Source organism: Macaca thibetana, chromosome 4 (assembly GCF_024542745.1).
Source record: "Macaca thibetana thibetana isolate TM-01 chromosome 4, ASM2454274v1, whole genome shotgun sequence".
Taxonomy (NCBI): domain Eukaryota; kingdom Metazoa; phylum Chordata; class Mammalia; order Primates; family Cercopithecidae; genus Macaca; species Macaca thibetana.
In genome coordinates this window covers 107,256,284-107,272,843 of record NC_065581.1, presented here as the reverse complement: position 1 = coordinate 107,272,843, position 16,560 = coordinate 107,256,284, and the positions used below count along the sequence as shown (strand labels likewise).

General features: G+C 40.9%; 1 protein-coding gene across 8 annotated transcripts in view; it reads left to right on the top strand.

The window, feature by feature from the left end:
• Nucleotides 1-16,560, top strand: part of ARID1B (AT-rich interaction domain 1B) — a 445,627-nt gene that overhangs the window by 45,168 nt on the left and 383,899 nt on the right. For all 8 annotated transcript variants that reach the window (XM_050786686.1, XM_050786683.1, XM_050786680.1 and 5 more), the window contains exon 2: nt 10,687-10,881. In XM_050786686.1, the coding sequence (XP_050642643.1) occupies nt 10,687-10,881 (195 nt within the window). The remainder of the gene's footprint in view (nt 1-10,686; nt 10,882-16,560) is intronic.

Here is a 16,560-nt window from a genome sequence, read left to right as displayed (position 1 = left end):
CATATAATAATGATGATAATAAAATCTATCCTTTTTTTTTTAAAAAAAAAAAAAAAAGCCTGTTATATACCAAGAACTTGAATATATTGTCTCCAGTTCTATAACAGCTCTGAAATGATAGTGGTAGTGTTCTTTGTGTACAGATCCATTAACTGAGGTGCAAAGAAGTTAAGTGGTAGCTTTCTTCAGCATCACACAGCTACAAGTGGTGGGGTTAAAATTTGACATATTCTCACAAAAGCTTCTTTCTCAATTTGAATCTGTATTTGTATGGGAAATATACCATATTATTTCTCCTTTTTAAATAAGTGCTTGCTACTAGGCTGTCAGTAGTGACACATTGATATGAACAATATTGCATACTTAGAGATGTAAATGTTAGAAAATGTTAAAGCCATGATAAAAGCTTTACAATTTTTTTGGGTAGCAAGAGTAATAAATGTGAGGAAAAATGGAAATATATTCTATTACTATTTTGGTATTCCTTTTAGATCTAATTTACTCTCAAAATAAACAATATATATAGCCTTTGGTTTGTTCATAAAATTATTACATTTGCTAAATTAAATTTAAAAGTATAGTTTAGTCAGACAGTAATTTACTCATTGAATTGACTTACAAGCTGCTGAGCTTTGGGGGATGAAGCTAATAATAGATTTTGCCAATTTATAAAAATCAAGGAAAAACTGGGGAACCAAAATAGTCTTCCTTTCCGGACTTATTCTGTAGCACCTGGATGATAGCTATAGATGGGTTTGATACTTGTTTTTCTCCGCTTCTGTATTCCTGTTCTTCTGGGACAGTCTAGGCTGGGGGACAGACATTGATCAAGTAGTCACAGAGATCAGCCCACTGTTACTCTGAGAGGATCCTGCCCAGGCCTGGAGTTCAGGGAGGGCTCCTCTAAGGACATGATGTTGGAGCTGAGTTCTGCAGGAGGAGAGCAGAGCTCATTCTAGGTCAAAGAATGGCATATTTGAAGGCCTGGTGGTGGAATATATGTGGTTTTTCTGGAGCCCCGTGCGGGCCAGCGTGGTTGGCCCGGTGGTGGAATATATGTGGGTTTTCTAGAGCCCCGTGCGGGCCAGCGTGGTTGGCCCGGTGGTGGAATATATGTGGGTTTTCTAGAGCCCCGTGCGGGCCAGCGTGGTTGGCCCGTGCGGGGTGGTGGGAATATATGTGGGTTTTCTAGAGCCCCGTGCGGGCCAGCGTGGTTGGCCCGGTGGTGGAATATATGTGATTTTTCTAGAGCCCCGTGCGGGCCAGCGTGGTTGGCCCGGTGGTGGAATATATGTGGGTTTTCTAGAGCCCCGTGCAGGCCAGCGTGGTTGGAGGGAGATTTCCTGCGGGCAGTGATGGTGGGTCCCACAGATTGACTTGGTAAGGAGCTGGCTGTGGTGGAGAGGAGAGGAGGGGTCAGGACGTGTCCTGGATTCTGACTTGGACATCTGGGTGGATGGGGTGTCTTTGAGGTCAGAGAGAGGCAGAGGGGAGCCTGTGGATGTCTGGGCAGGAATGTTGCAGAGTTCTGGGGCTTGGAGGAAGCAGCCAAGGGAAGCAGCGTGTGGGAGACAGAAGCTTGGGGAAGTGATGGAAGCCGTGGTCTGGGTGAACTTGTGAAAAGTGAAGCATTGTCTGCAGGGAGGGGAGACTAGAAGGGTCTTTACCTCTTCTATCTTGTGGTCATGAAGAGGCCTAAATTCTAGTTAGAGCCCTGCTGTTTAAGCGGCCATGTGGTATTGAGGAAGCCGTTCCTTTCTCATGTCAACAAATGTTAATTATGCCAGGCATTGTAGTAAGTGCTAGGTATGCAAAGATGAGTAAGACAAAAATTTCACCTTGAAATTAACAGTCTGCTGGGGAGACAGGAAAATATGTAGATTGAATTATTGAGTGGTTTAGTTCTGACTTCAATTTACTAATTTGTTAAGAGTAGAAGAAAAGAAATTTAGGAAGTTCTTTTTATGTGATAAATCCTGTGGTATCTCATTTAATCCACCAGCAACACTGCGAGGTGAGTATGATTGTATTCTGTTGAATAGCATAAGTTTACATAGCTAATAAGTAGCACAGGCAGGATTCTCACCCAGGTTTGTCTGACTTGAAACCCCCTGCCTGCTCCCTTATAACCTTTTCTTCAAATTATGTTTCTAAACTTTGGATTGATTTTCTATATTAGAAAAGATGTAGGAATCTGAAGTGGTCAATAGGTGGTCACCTAAAGGCAAATATACAGTATTGTACTTGCATAGCAAGAGTAGTAAAGGAATGGGAGGCTTCCTGGGAACCGGTGTAAAGGTTTCTGTTCGGATCTGCTTCAAGAATGCTGATGCTTGGATTTAAATATCAGTCTTTATGAATAGCTTTGGTGGTGAGTCCAAGGCTCTGTCTCCCCTCAACACCGCTTCAGTGTTTTCATTGATGAAGACTTGGATGAAATAGTATGCTGATTTCATTGATGGTTGATGTCAAGCTACAAAATGCAGTTGCTATAATATGTTAGAGCCAAATCAAGATCTGTAAAACAATCTCATCCTGGTAGAATGGTGTTCAGAAATAAGCGAAATGCAAACAAGCAGAGATAAAGACAAACTTCTACTAGGGTCAGCTCACCAAGTGTCTGATCGGAGATGGGGAGGTGGCGTTTAGTCAGCTGATGGTGGGGATGGGGCTGCCAAGAGTGCAGAGCTCTTAGACTGTATTGTTAGCAGTGCAGGTTCTTGGAGAAAGGAAGCAAGAACGGCTCCCCCAAACCCCCATAATACCTTTTGTGTTGAGGGGGCTGAGAATGGGTGTATGTCACACAGAAAAGGGAAATAGCTTACAGCGCTCTTCAAATATGCTACCAAAAGACCCAAGTAATACCAATGGGTATAAATGACAGGGAGCAAACTTTTGTTACATAGGAGGAAGAAATTCATAACATTCATTGTAGATGCTTTGAAAGGATTTGTATGTACATCACTTATGGACCAGTGAGGCTCTCTGCAGTTCTAAGATTCTGAGTTACATTGCTGAATCTTTGAATCTTTGGTCAGGGTGTCTTAAGAATTGTGATCATGTGAGAATATATTAAAGTGCTTTGGAAATGCATAGCATATGTTGTTATTATTTGATGATGTAAGTCTGGGATCTTTGGATGGGTTTCTAGAGTGGATTCCGTGAACTCCTCTGACACTGTATGCTAAATTGGGGATTCCGTGGTTCCACAAATACATATGTTGTCTGCATCTTGCTTAAGAAAACCAAAACCAAGACCAAAAACACAGGCAGTGGTCATATTTCTAAGTCCGTTATGAGTGTTTTGAGGTCTCTCCCCCAACATTGCTAATGACGTCATGGTTAGAGGGCACCAATGATTTGATAGTTCTTAGAGTTAATAACAAAACAACTTTTTCTGCCTTGTTTAATATCTTTTTTTTTTTTTTTTTCAGTGGAGAAGGGGTTTCACCATGTTGGCCAGGCTGATCTTGAACTCCTGACCTCAAGTGATCTGCCCGCCTCAGCCTCCCAAAGTGCTGGGATTACAGGTGTGAGCCACCATGAGTGGCCAGTCTTGTCTAATATCTTAGAATCCCATTTCTTGATCCTTTCTGTACCATTGGAAAATGTGGCAAATATTCCTGTATTGACAAAAGAAGAACTTGTTACGAGATTTAGGAAGTTCTTGAATATGTTGATACTCACATTCGAAGTTCCAACGTGTTAGTTCAAGCCTTAATAAGCAGGCACTATTTTGTTGTGCACTGAAGTAAAAAACATAGTGGTTTTAGATGCAGGGTTGCATGTTATCCTACTTCAGTCTGATGATCATGTGTAGAAGCACCAGACCAGAGAAGGGACTGTGGACCTGAGGCGGGAGACTTGACTCTGGTCTGAGGCCTGCCACCCCAAGCCTCTCTTGTGTCATCGGGCATGAGAGAATCTCTTTGGCGATTACATTCTGCAGTAGTGGTGGCAGTGGTAGCTGAGATTCTTGGTTCTTTCTGGCTTGGAGAGGAGTAGGTACTTGTTATGAAACAAGGGGAGAGTCTTTAGTGCCCACTCTTACTTTTGCCATTAACGGGTTTTTATGCCGTTAGGAGAAGAACCTGACCAGAGTGTGCATTCAGTATTATCATTGTCTTTACTTGTGTCTTCTGCAGGTGTGTACAGCAGCTCTGAAGTCTGTCCCACGGTGGCTTCAGTGTGGTGCCACTGGCACGTGGTGGGGGACCTCTGTGGTGAGGTGAAGTGGGTGCCCACTACCCACCGTTGTGTGTGTGCCGTGACCAGGCGGGTGTGTGAGGGCGGAAGACAGGCTAGATGGCCGTGTTGCATCCACCTCCTGTTCTCCCTTTACGGAGGGCCAGAGTAGTGTTTGTAGTATGCTCAGGGAAAAACAGAGGCATTCCGAGCTATATTTAGACACCATCACAGAAAAGTAAACACAGATTGCTTCCCGATATGACAGCAACTATTTACAGGCCACCGTGGCTGACCCCGATCCTTATTGAGATTGTTTCACATGGCTGTGATCCGTGTGCATCAGCGTTGAAGAAATGGCACGTTACCTGACATGTCCTCTCCATGCCCGCGTGTGGTCCACTGTGTTGGTTTGTTACGGCTGGGCCATGGATTCTCTACTTCTGTATGGTTGGGCTGTTCCATTTTTTCTCAATGAGTAGATGGGCCCTGGGCTCCAGGTGCTGCCATAGCCCCTGTGACCTCTGCGAGCCTTTATAGCGCTGATGAATTTGATGTTCATAATAATTGCAAGGTGGGTTTTATTTCTCCTTTAGTGAATGAGAAAACTAAGAAATAAAGTCACAGTGTACTCAAGGTCCCTGGTGGGACAAGGCTGTGAATCCATTCTGAATCCAGAGCCCCTGCTGCCTTGCTGGGCGGTGCCATTCAGTATACGGTTGCAGACGTGATTAAACACCCCTGCCCTGTTTGAGCGAGAGAAATAGATCAGAACAGATTACGAAAGTTTTCTTTAGTTACTGGTAAGAGAATGTTGTTTCCCAAACGATGGTTCAAAAGGGGGAAGAGTTTTCGTTTCTATCAGCTCTTGTTTAATCCACATGGTTAGAAATGATTTTAGATCAACAAGATTTGATAGTTCTTTCTGTGGGTTTTTTTTTTTTTTTTTTTTTTTTTTTTGTGAAGCGTTTCTCCAATTTGTGGTTGAAGGAATTGGGCTGAAAAAAGTAGTAAAATATGATATTCCTAAAGACAGCTAATAAACTATGTCCTTAACTTGATATTTAGGAGCAAATACAATTACATAGATACCTTTTACTACAAATACATGTGTAGGGATACTCTGAAAGTGTGATAACAGATTATCTAAATATGAAAAGGATAAAGTATATCTAAAGTATGCTGAAAGTATATAAGCAAGTTGTCCTTTAACTTGGCTCATCTTAAAAAGGATAGTTGGATTCCCAGGCCAGCCTCTGAAAGCCTATTTAACATGTAATATAGCTGAATTGTGCTACCCAATACGTTTAGAAGAATCTGTATACAAACATTTCTTTAAAATAGACAATGTATTTCTTCCTTAGAGAAAGAGAGAGAGAATAACTCCTACTTACATGTACATCCAAAAGCTTACTTTGAATAAGGAGGAAGAAAGTCTTATCAAGTAAAAAAAAATTCATTAAAAGCCAAGTAACTAAAACCAGACTGGTTAGGTTAAGAGCTCTTTGAAAATGGTGGTGTATATATTGTGGCCTTCACAGCACTTGTCTTATTTTCTGGAATTGAAACTCAAGCTGCAGCAGTTGTGGAATGCCATCTAGAAATGAAAACATGCTTGGATAACCTATTTAGAGAAGTTGTTGAGAACTGTTTTTGATATGGATGATAACCCTGATAGAACATAAAGTTTCAGTGAGAAATGAAAATGGTCATACCCGGATAAATGTTAAAAAAATACATAAAATTGGCCGGGCACAGTGGCTCATGCCTGTAATCCCAGCACTTTGGGAGGTCGAGGCGGGTGAATCACTTGAGGTCAGGAGTTCGAGAACAGCCTGGCCAACATGGCAAAATCCTGTCTCTACAAAAAATACAAAAGTAAGCTGGGTGTGGTGGTATGTGCCTGTAATCCCAGCTACTCGGGAGGCCGAGACATGAGAATCACTTGAACCGGAGAGGTGGAGGTTGCAGTGAGCTGAGATCACACCACTGCACTCCAGTCTGGGTGACAGAGTGAGACCCTGTCTTAAAAAACAAAACAAAACAAAAAACTTAAAATTGCTTCAGATTAGATGTGAATATGAGCAGCAGCTTGGCCTTTCTGTTTTCCAGAAGTCCTAGATTTGTGTGTTTTTTTTTTTTTTGAGACGGAGTCTTGCTCTGTTGCCCAGGTTGGAGTGTACAGTGGCGCGATCTCGGCTCACTGCAAGCTCTGCCTCCCAGGTTCAAGCAGTTCTCCTGCCTCAGCCTTCTGAGTAGCTGGGATAACAGGTGCCCGCCACCACTCCTGGCTAATTTTTTTGTGTTTTAGTAGAGACGGGATTTCACCATGTTGTTCAGGCTGGTCTTGAACTCCTGAGCTCAGGCAATCCACCTGCCTCAGCCTCCCAAAGTGCTGGGATTACAGGTGTGAGCCACCGTGCCCGGCCACCTTTTGGTTTCTTCAAGGGACTAGTAGTGAGAAGCAAGAGTTGAGACCCTCAGTTGTACATTTTTAATGCTCAAAATAGTGAGAGTAGTACACAGCAGGATGGATTTGGACTGTGGATGAATATTTAATAATAGGCCATAAGGAGAGGTTAAAATTAAATAATTTGCACTGTATGAGTATCTGTTTTTCTATCTGAAGTCTCGTTGAAAGATATTTGATGCATTTTGAGAAGTTCAGATAATCTGTGTATTTCATGCTTTCAATTTTCAGAAATCTCAGGGTTAAGCTAACATTTTTGACATGGTGCAAATTAACTGAATTTTAAGTAGGACTGTGAGAGTTGATGGCAGTGATGAGACAGATATTACAAAACAATTTTAGTCACTGATAAGATGAATTTGCTGCACTGTTATCTATAGCATTAAAACATAGACATTCCAATCATTTTCCCGTTCAACATTTCTGCTTTAATTAAGGCAGTTTTGGTCGTGCACTATTTGAAGAGAAATAAGTAGACGTTTCCTATGCCCTGGGCTGTCTAGATTGAATGTGAAGATAGGACTGCCTCAGGGCCCCGTATTGGAAATTTAGCCTGAAATTTGATTTACTCAACCTCTCCATAGGCCCTTCATTCAGTTGGCTGATTTTGAAATCACCAACTCAGCCCTGATTTTCATACTTCCGTAAAAAGTTTTACCCTTTTCAGGAAAATCTAGAAAATAATCACATTTTATTTTTATCAGGCATAAATTCTAGTTTAAATAATTATGAGAAAATGAATTCTTAGCCCTAGATTTTAGTTTTATTACAAATATATCAACATATATGTTTGTACACTTAATTATGAAGGTGACTCAGGTTGTGCAAAATCAGTATATTGTTTGGGCAAAAAATGTACTGTCATTTAATTTCTGTCATTTTAAGTCCAAACAGTGTCTTGGCTGGTGAAAGTAGTAACAGTTTAAAATTGCATCACATGGTGAATTTCGAGCAGAACAGTTCTTTGTAGGCTGTGGGTCCTGGAGCAAAGCACCCTCTTTCCTCCTGTGTCCTCCACAGAGCTTCATTCAGGTGAGATGGGTTCCTGGCACATTCCTGTGGATCCCTCAGGGCTGAGCTCAGGTATTTCCTATAGGAAGCCTTTGTTAAAACCCATCCATGACAGACCCAGTGAGACACCCTCTTCTCGCCTTGCCTTGGTACTTTGTCCGTTCTGGATGGCTGCTGTGTTGCACTGCGACCTGTTCAGTCTGTGTCCTTCAGTGAATCTCCAGGACATGGAAGCTTGTTCATCTTTCTGCTTCCAGTGCTGGGCACAACGCACACAGTAGGTGCTTAGTAAATGTGTGGTGAATGGATTCACCAAATCCTTAAAGTGAACACCAGAATATTGAGGAAGAAAGAGAATGGGAAGGACCCATGCAGCCTTGGAGTGGGAGTGCCGGTGGAAGGGAGGACTGGCAGTTCTCAGGGTCTGCGCTCCTGTCTTCCGTCTTCACCTCCCCTCCGTTCCTCCTCTTCCAGCCTCAGCCCTCACTTCTGCCGTGAGATTGTCCTTGCCAAGCACAGCGGTGGCCTTCTTGTCGAGTATAGCAGAAACCTTTACCCTTCACCTGACTGCATTCCTGGGCTGCATTTGGTACACCTGTTTCGTTGCTACACCTGGCTCCCTTCCCTCGTGTAATACCACACTCTCCAGAGTCTCTACATTTTCTGACCATTCTTCCAGCTTGTCTGTGGGTTCATTTTCCCTTTTCCCTTAAGCGGTGATATTCTCTAGGATTCTGTTCACTACCCATTGTTTTCCTTTCATATATTCCTCCTAAATAAAGTTCATGGGTTTTATTGCTTCCTATTGATTAATTCATCAATTAATGTGCTGGGTACACTGTTCAGCTTATGCCCTGGAGATATCATAGTGAATAAAACAGAGAAAATCCCCGCTCTCTGGGAGTGGATGTCCTCTTTGCTGACTTCTCTACCTGTTTTTCTAGGTCAGGCCTTACTCCCCAAGCTGCAGCTCATTGTGTCTCTTCCTTCTGGGTATTTTCACCTGGATTTCATATCAGAGCCTCAAGTTTCCTGTGTAGACCACTGAAGGCTCCCACTCCTGGGGATACGGTGATTGGCTTCTCCCTCTGCACACTCCATCTCATTTGGCTCCTGGCTTCCATCACTCATTCGGTCTCCAAATCCTGCCGCATTTCCCTCCTAACTGTGCCTTGGAGCTGGGCTTGCTTCCTCCCACCACTGCTGCCAGTTCAGGACCTCAGCCTCACCTGCCTGAAAGGGCAACGTGACCTGCTTCCAGCTGGGTCGGGTGCCCAAGGGAGCAGTCCTGTGTTCTTCTGTCAGAGGCAGCCTGAGCCTGTAGAATGCCCTGTAGGGCTCACCCATGTTCTGGCTTCTGCCTGCTTCAGCATCTTCTTTGCAAATTCGTGCTTCACGTGGATCCAGACGGTTTTTATTTCCTGATACACACCAGGCAGTTCATCTTTCTTGACCCAGTGCCTTGAGCTGTTTCTTCTGCACTGTGTACTGTACGTGCTGTTCCTTCCCACCTTGGACGTGTTATTGCTCTTTATTTTGGGAATTCTTTTTTTTTTTTTTTTGAGACGGAGTCTAGCTCTGTCGCCCAGGCTGGAGTGCAGTGGCACGATCTTGGCTCACTGCAGCCTCCGCCTCCTGGGTTCAAGTGATTCTCCTGCCTGAGCCTCTGGAGTCGCTGGGATTATAGGCATGCACTACCACGCCCAGCTAATTTTTGTATTTTTAGTAGAGATGCGGTTTCACCATGTTGGTCAGGCTGGTCTCGAATTCCTGACCTCAAGTGATCTGCCCGCCTCGGCCTCCCAAAGTGCTGGGATTACAGGTGTGAGTCACCATGCCCGGCCTCTTTTTTTTTTTTTTTTTTTTTTTTTTTTTTAAGAGGGGCCCACTGTGTTGCCCAGACTGGAGCGGAGTGGTGTAGTCATAGCTCACTGCAGCCTCAAACTCCTGGGGTCAAGCGATCTTATTGCCTTCGCCTGAACAACTGGGACTATAGGTGCCTGCCACCACACCTGGCTAAGTTTTTAAGTTTTGTAGAGACAGGGTCTTGTGATGGTGCCCGAATGGTCTTCAACTTACCCTGCTAATTCTTAAGCCTTCCCGAAAGTCCCTGTGTACTTACCTCAGTGTGAACGCAGCATCTGGCACACAGTAGGGATCAATATGTGGTTTTGGAAGGGCAGAGGAGGGAAGGAAGAAGCTGTTGGGTGAATGCTGCCTGCTTCTGTAGCACTGGGTGAGGGCCTTCCTGCCCATAGCTTTGTTCCTTTGACGCCCCAAGACGTGAAGGGCTGAGGCTCCACTCCTAGCCCTCCTGTATGACCTCAGCCCTGAAGCCCAGGGCCTGACTCACCAAAACAAAAATAAAATTCAGCATCTACTTGTGAACTGGTTGTGTTTGGTAAGATGCTGATTTACATGGGGAGAGGTGCTGTGACTCATAGTCTGGGTGCTCATCCCTACACACTGCTGGTCTCTGAACAAAATCTTACCCTGGACATGTGCATGATCTAAAATTTGTCTTTTCACTTTTTAATGAACACTTGGTTGCAATAAGGTTTGATCAAGACTTGCAGACTCAGTTGTAAAATAAAATCATTGTTCTAAGAATACTTTGAAGGCAGAAAATGTTAATCACTCAATACCCTCTGCTCTTTTATTACTAGTAAGCTAAAAGGAGGTGGGTGAGCTTAACTATCATGCTCTTTTCCTGTACGCATAATAGAATTTTAGATGCAAATGTTTTCTCTCTGCTTATGGTCCAAAATCTTTTTTAGTATTGTTTACTCCAGAGCTCTCTTACTTGTTAAAACCTTCCTAAAAGTAAAAAATAAAATTTCTTGTATCCATCTAGATTTTTTCCCTAATGCCTTTCTGAATTTTTTTGTCAGGTCATTGTTTTTAATATTTTCAAAACTTAAGGATAGTTGTGTTATTAATGCATATGTTAACATAACAAAAATTTCTGCCTTTGTAATAAAGAATGAATTAATAAACCGACTTCTTTTATGTCTTCACAGGGCAGCCCAATGGATCCAATGGTGATGAAGAGACCTCAGTTGTATGGCATGGGCAGTAACCCTCATTCTCAGCCTCAGCAGAGCAGTCCGTACCCAGGAGGTTCCTATGGCCCCCCAGGCCCACAGCGGTATCCAATTGGCATCCAGGGTCGGACTCCCGGGGCCATGGGCGGAATGCAGTACCCTCAGCAGCAGGTTTGTGCTGGTCCACCGACCCCCTGCTTTTTTGTGATAGTTTTGTGTTTGCCCTTTGCTGTCCACCTGAGATTGATGTTAAAGAGAATTAGGGGGCATTGCACGGATTTTCTGCTTTAATTTTTATTGTTTCTATAATCACAAGTATAATTTTTTCTTTTAAAGATGGAAAGGTGAGCTTCTTAAAGTGGACAGAATACTCTTTGGTAGAAGGGCAGCGGGACCAGCTGTGTTTGATAGATGCACTGTGTCATAAATTTGCGGCAGATTATAACAGATGTAAGCTCTAAAGTGAACTTGGCATTCTAACATTTTTGTCAGACTGTGTCAGATTTTGAGCTGTGAATAGACTATCTTAAGGTGAATTTTCAAGTCTTTTAAAGGTCTTTTCCATGAGGATGACATCAAGGTTTTAAAATTCAAAAAAAAAAGGTTTAGTCTCCCAAAGTTATTTTGCTTTCATTTCTTAACAAATTCTTCTGGACCTTTTGGAAAAGATTTCTGTATTTCATATAAGAGGATTTGATGTGCATCTGTTTTCTTAGGTCTTGATGGATTTTGTGTTTTTACTTAAAAAAGACTTTTCCTGCTCTTAAAAGACCCAACATTTTCCTTCTTTTTCTCTAGAATCAAATGGTGTCACCTTAGATGACCATTTACCATCTAGCAGTAATAAACCTAGTCTTTTGGATACTTGAAAGAATACCCCTTTATGCTGGCTGGAGGAAGGATGAAATCTGGAAAAGAATCAATTAGATTCAGACTTGTTAGGGTATTTAGTTACTAGGAGCACCAGAAAGGCTTATTGATAAATCGCCATATCGTGCCTAAACCCTCAGGGAGGGGGTCGGCCGATGCTGCTGCACATTTTACTGCCCCAGGCCGGGGCGTCCCATAGTGCTGCCACCGCAACCGACAACAGGGCCTGACAGTGCTGTCTCAGGAAATGCTGCCATCTGACCAGACATCTTTTGTTGAGGGGGAAAAAATTAGATATAACTTCTGTTCTCTCTGATGTGGATATGGAGAATGATTGATCATACTTTCCATGAGACATAGCTGTATATGAACAGTTCATCAGTAGGTTGCTTCTGAGCCTTCTCGTTTATACACTATTTGATCTGTATTGTGATTTATTGTTTGTTTCATTATTATTGTTATTAATTTATTATCGAAATTTATTGTAATTATGACATTGTATAAGTCTATGTTATAATAGCATGGCATGGTGGCACCCTCCTGTAGTTCCAGCTATTCGGGAGGCTCAAGTGGGAGGATCGCTTGAGCCCAGGAATTCGAGTCCAACCTAGGCGATGTATCGAGACCCTAAAAAAAAAAAAAGAAATAAAATAAGTCTTTTATTTATATAATAAGAAATAAAATGCTGTCTTTCCTCTTTATCTTTGCTCCCACTTGGATGATTTTTTTTTATGTTAAGGCCATTATGGGGGAAAATAGAGGTAGCTCAGCCTTTGAATCCTAGATGCAGATTGAACACCCTTTGCTGTTGTCAGAAGACCTCACCCTTCAATTACTGAAGGTTATCCACTCAGAATTCTAGCAGTCAGTTGCATACTTAATTGTTCTTTTAATGTTTTCCACATTATTCCTTTTTTTCCAGCAATATTTTGCTGCCTAGGGTAAAAATCTTTAGTTGTGGCTGCTAATTGTGAGAGGGAAATAATTTGTAAATGATGAAAAGCAAGGTGAAAGAGTTGCAATTTTCTCTCCTTCATTTTAGTTTTAAAGCAACTTCACCTTTAGTTGAGAGGAAGACGGCCCAGGCAGCTGGCTGCTAAAGTCCCCATTGCACTCCGTTGTTGATTTTATGTGGGAGCTAATAGTTGTGGATGATGCTCTGGCCACAGGAAGAGAGCAGAGGCGGGAGGGTAGTAAGAAGTAGTGGGACAGGCGGAGAGAAGTGGATGCTCGCCACTCTTGGTCTCCCTACCTTGCTTTTCAGCATGTTTCCCTGATGTAAGATTAAAAAGTCAGTTTCAAAAGGTGCTGTTCATGGCAAGCAGCCGGATCTCCCTGGTCTCTGAAGGAGTTAAGTCTTACTAGAAGTTCTAGATGTTGGCTTAGTTTCCAGTCCCAAAGTGGGAGTCAAACAAATGGAGAGGGTGTGCGAAGAATGATTACCTAGGAAATGTTTTTCATTATTTTCTTTCCCAAATGTGTAAAGCTAAAAGTAGAGGACATACACAAATATATAGAGTAATCTCAATTTTCTTAGCTTCTTCCATTTATTTAATCCCTGTGACTCTTACACACTTTTTAAATCCAATGACTCTTAGATTTATTTGAAGGAACAAATTGATGTAGATTGCCCATCAAGTATTTCAGCAAATTTTTAATTAAGATTTTAGATTAGATATTTTACTGCTAACCAAAAGAAATACTCAGTTCTAATTAAGCACAGATCTTTCTGATAATGAAAGGAAAATAGTATATCTGGTAAGAAATTGAATATCCTGGCTGCAGAAGTGTTGAACTTTCATAATGAGTTAATCAAAGTCATAGGTCTAAATAATCTGTATTGCCTTTTTACCCTTTCATTTAGTTAAATACACCTTTGAAATATAGTATCTTGTTTTAAAATTTAAAAGGTTAAAAATAACGGAATGCACTTTTGAATGTGTATAACATTTTAAAGAAGACATACAGCTTTTATAATACCAAGGTCATGTGAACAGTTCTTAATAGTTTTTGAAATGGAAAAAAATAGTGAAGATCTAGAGCAAAGGTTATTAGAGCACATGCATTCATTTTGTTAGCTTGAGCCTGTGTTCTTTGTGGAGGAATTTTCAGTGAATTGCTTTGTTTCTGAATTTTGGATAATTATAAATTTGTCCACAAAGAAGGTCCTGGCACTGTGATTGGCTGCTGGTCCTATCCATCTTCCCTTAGGATTAATGTAATTGGCTAACCTTTGTTGTAGTTGGGGCTAATAATGTTCTTTGGGGAAAAAGTTGAAAGATAATTATGACATTGAGTATTTATTGAGTGGACATCACCACCTAGGCATGACTTTGCTTTGGATAGCTTCCAGAACTTTCTGTGTTTGGTTTGTGAACCTCTAATGAGCTGAATCCAGTTCATTTAATACTGCTCATATATTTCTGCACAGGATTAAAATGCAGGAATTCAAGTTTGTAAATTGAGTTGCCCACTTACCAGCTGAGTGGTAAGTTGTCTTTGGCTCAGGGGTCACAGTTTGATTCCTGGCTGGCATTCTGCTCCTGTGATATGAATTTTAAATGAGTATTTTGTTAGAAAGAACTGCAGTGCTGATGTGAAATTTAACATGGAGAGTATCACTGTTTATTTTTTTGTCTCTGAAAGTCTGAAGGAACTGGCCACTGACTGTGTTTGATTTTAGTATTACCCTGGTGGTCTTTGATTTGTATGGTGATAATTGTGTTTTTGAGATATACTCATGACTGGATCTTTGAAGCATGATGTAATAATAGTACATCATTTTAGTCTTTATTAACTGGAACTAGATTTGTGGTCTTTCACTTGCTGATTCTCCCACATCATCAGGCAAATACATGGCTAAACAGATTAATTTTGCACGGTGCCCTAAAAACTAGTCTACTTGAGTTTTTATTGAGTTCAGGGGGGAACTGAATTTTCTATGCCTCTGTGGAGAATGTTCTGCCTCCAGGCTTCTGGAATTCAGACCTGGGGTTGGTTAACAGAAGTACTTTGGCTGATTTAATCTATTAGACAGCTATACAGAAGATGCATAATTTTTGAGGTTACTAGAATCTGACTCTTGAGTTTTTCAGATTAAAAAAAAAAACAAAAAACCAACCTTAAAGACACCAAGATATACTTTGCTGGATCAGGAATGCTGATTTTGTTTCATTGTTCTTGTCCTTTATGATCATAAATGTACACCTAGGCCTTTGCCAACTTGTTTTAAATAATATTTTCATATAAAATGGCACCCAGGAGAAACAGCTTACAGAAGCTAAGCTATTTATTTGTGTCAAGTAGATTTCAATTATGTGGACTAAGATTTTCCCTGAGTTTTTTTGTAATTGGGTTGATATTTTAATTATTCTTATAGATGTTTGATAATATGCCTGTTGGAATTATAAAACAGGGCAAAAAGAAAAAAGCAAAATGAGAGATTTAAGTTCATGCGTGCTTTTATGATGGGAAAACATGACTTTTAGTTTTTAAAGGCGTATCTGTATTGTGAAGAACTTTAAAGCAGGAACATAGAAGATGATCCTTGTTTTGAAATAGAAAATGGCAAAATTAAATATAAACTAATTATTTTTGTTAAGGTGATTCATCTGAACTTATTACTTCATATTGAAGTAAAAACAATTCAAAACAGGTTTCCTTGAAGAGGGCTTGAAAAAGATTGGTATTCTAATTTTGCTGCATGTTTTTTGAGTAAAATATTTATTTCAGAACATAAGCATTTTATTTGGTACCTTCTTAACAGCCAAAACACTTCTTCCAATGCAAATGTTTATTTTGGCAGCAGATGTTTCTAAAAAGGAGACAAACATTACAATTGTTTGGCTAAAATAAATGTTTCCTTTGGGGTTATTAAGGCAGCCAGGCAATTTCTAGGGTTTCCACCTGTGTTAATTTATATTGTTGATCTATTCAGGAAAAAAAAAAAAATTTCTTTGAAATGTAATTGAAGCCATGTTTTGATACAGTTTGTTTGCATGATAGCTGTGAAAAGTAAGGATGAATGGGGAGAGGAAGACTGGTTTAAGACTTAAAAATTCCAGAGTTTTTCATCATGAAATGTTTATTATGATTCAATCTTTGAATCCTAAATGTGAATCCAATACTCAGGGCTTGATTTTTGTTTTATCTAAAAAAGAGCTTAGACTTCCTATGTTTGCAACTGTGATGGTGTGTCCAGGATGAGAAAGGATAAGTTGACTTAGTATAATGGAGAGGAATGGGTGCCTGGTGCCTGTTTTACATTCAGACTCTTAATTTTTTGATAGTCTTTATATTTACTTAAAGATGCCCGTTCATATCTGTGTGCACATATATGCTCCCACATGTGTATAAAAAACAACATTCATGTGACAATAGCATTCTCCTGTAATGAAACATATGTGTATATGTATATTTATATGTTAAACATATTTGTAGATATACATATATAAACACACAAATAAAATGAAGGTGAACACTTTGGCCAGTAAAATAATGAAATGCTGTGAAATTTCACTGTGTTATTTACAGCATTTTCATACATTCATGTTCTGTACTAGGAGACTTGGAGCCCAGCTGATTTGTTTGTGCACCTGAAATGTCTGGAGGCCCCTCAGCAGATTGCAGATTTTTATAAATAATGGCCTTTTGTTGGCCACATTTTGTGGTGGTTTCCTCAGTTGTTCTTCAGCAGTGAACATGAAAGTATTTAAGGTTTACCAGCAAAATACATTTATACCTCACATTTCTGCTTCCAAGTAGAGAGCAGATGCTACTGGCTGTGATGCCAAAGCTCCCTGTAGATGGAGTTTTGTAGTAAGAAAATATTTTTGGGTTAGGCACGGTGGCTCATGCCTGTAATCCCAGCACCTTGGGAGGCCAAGGTGGGCAGATCACGAGGTCAGGAAATCGAGACCATCCTGGCTAACACGGTGAAACCCTGTCTCTACTAAAAAATTCAAAAAAATTAGCCGGGCA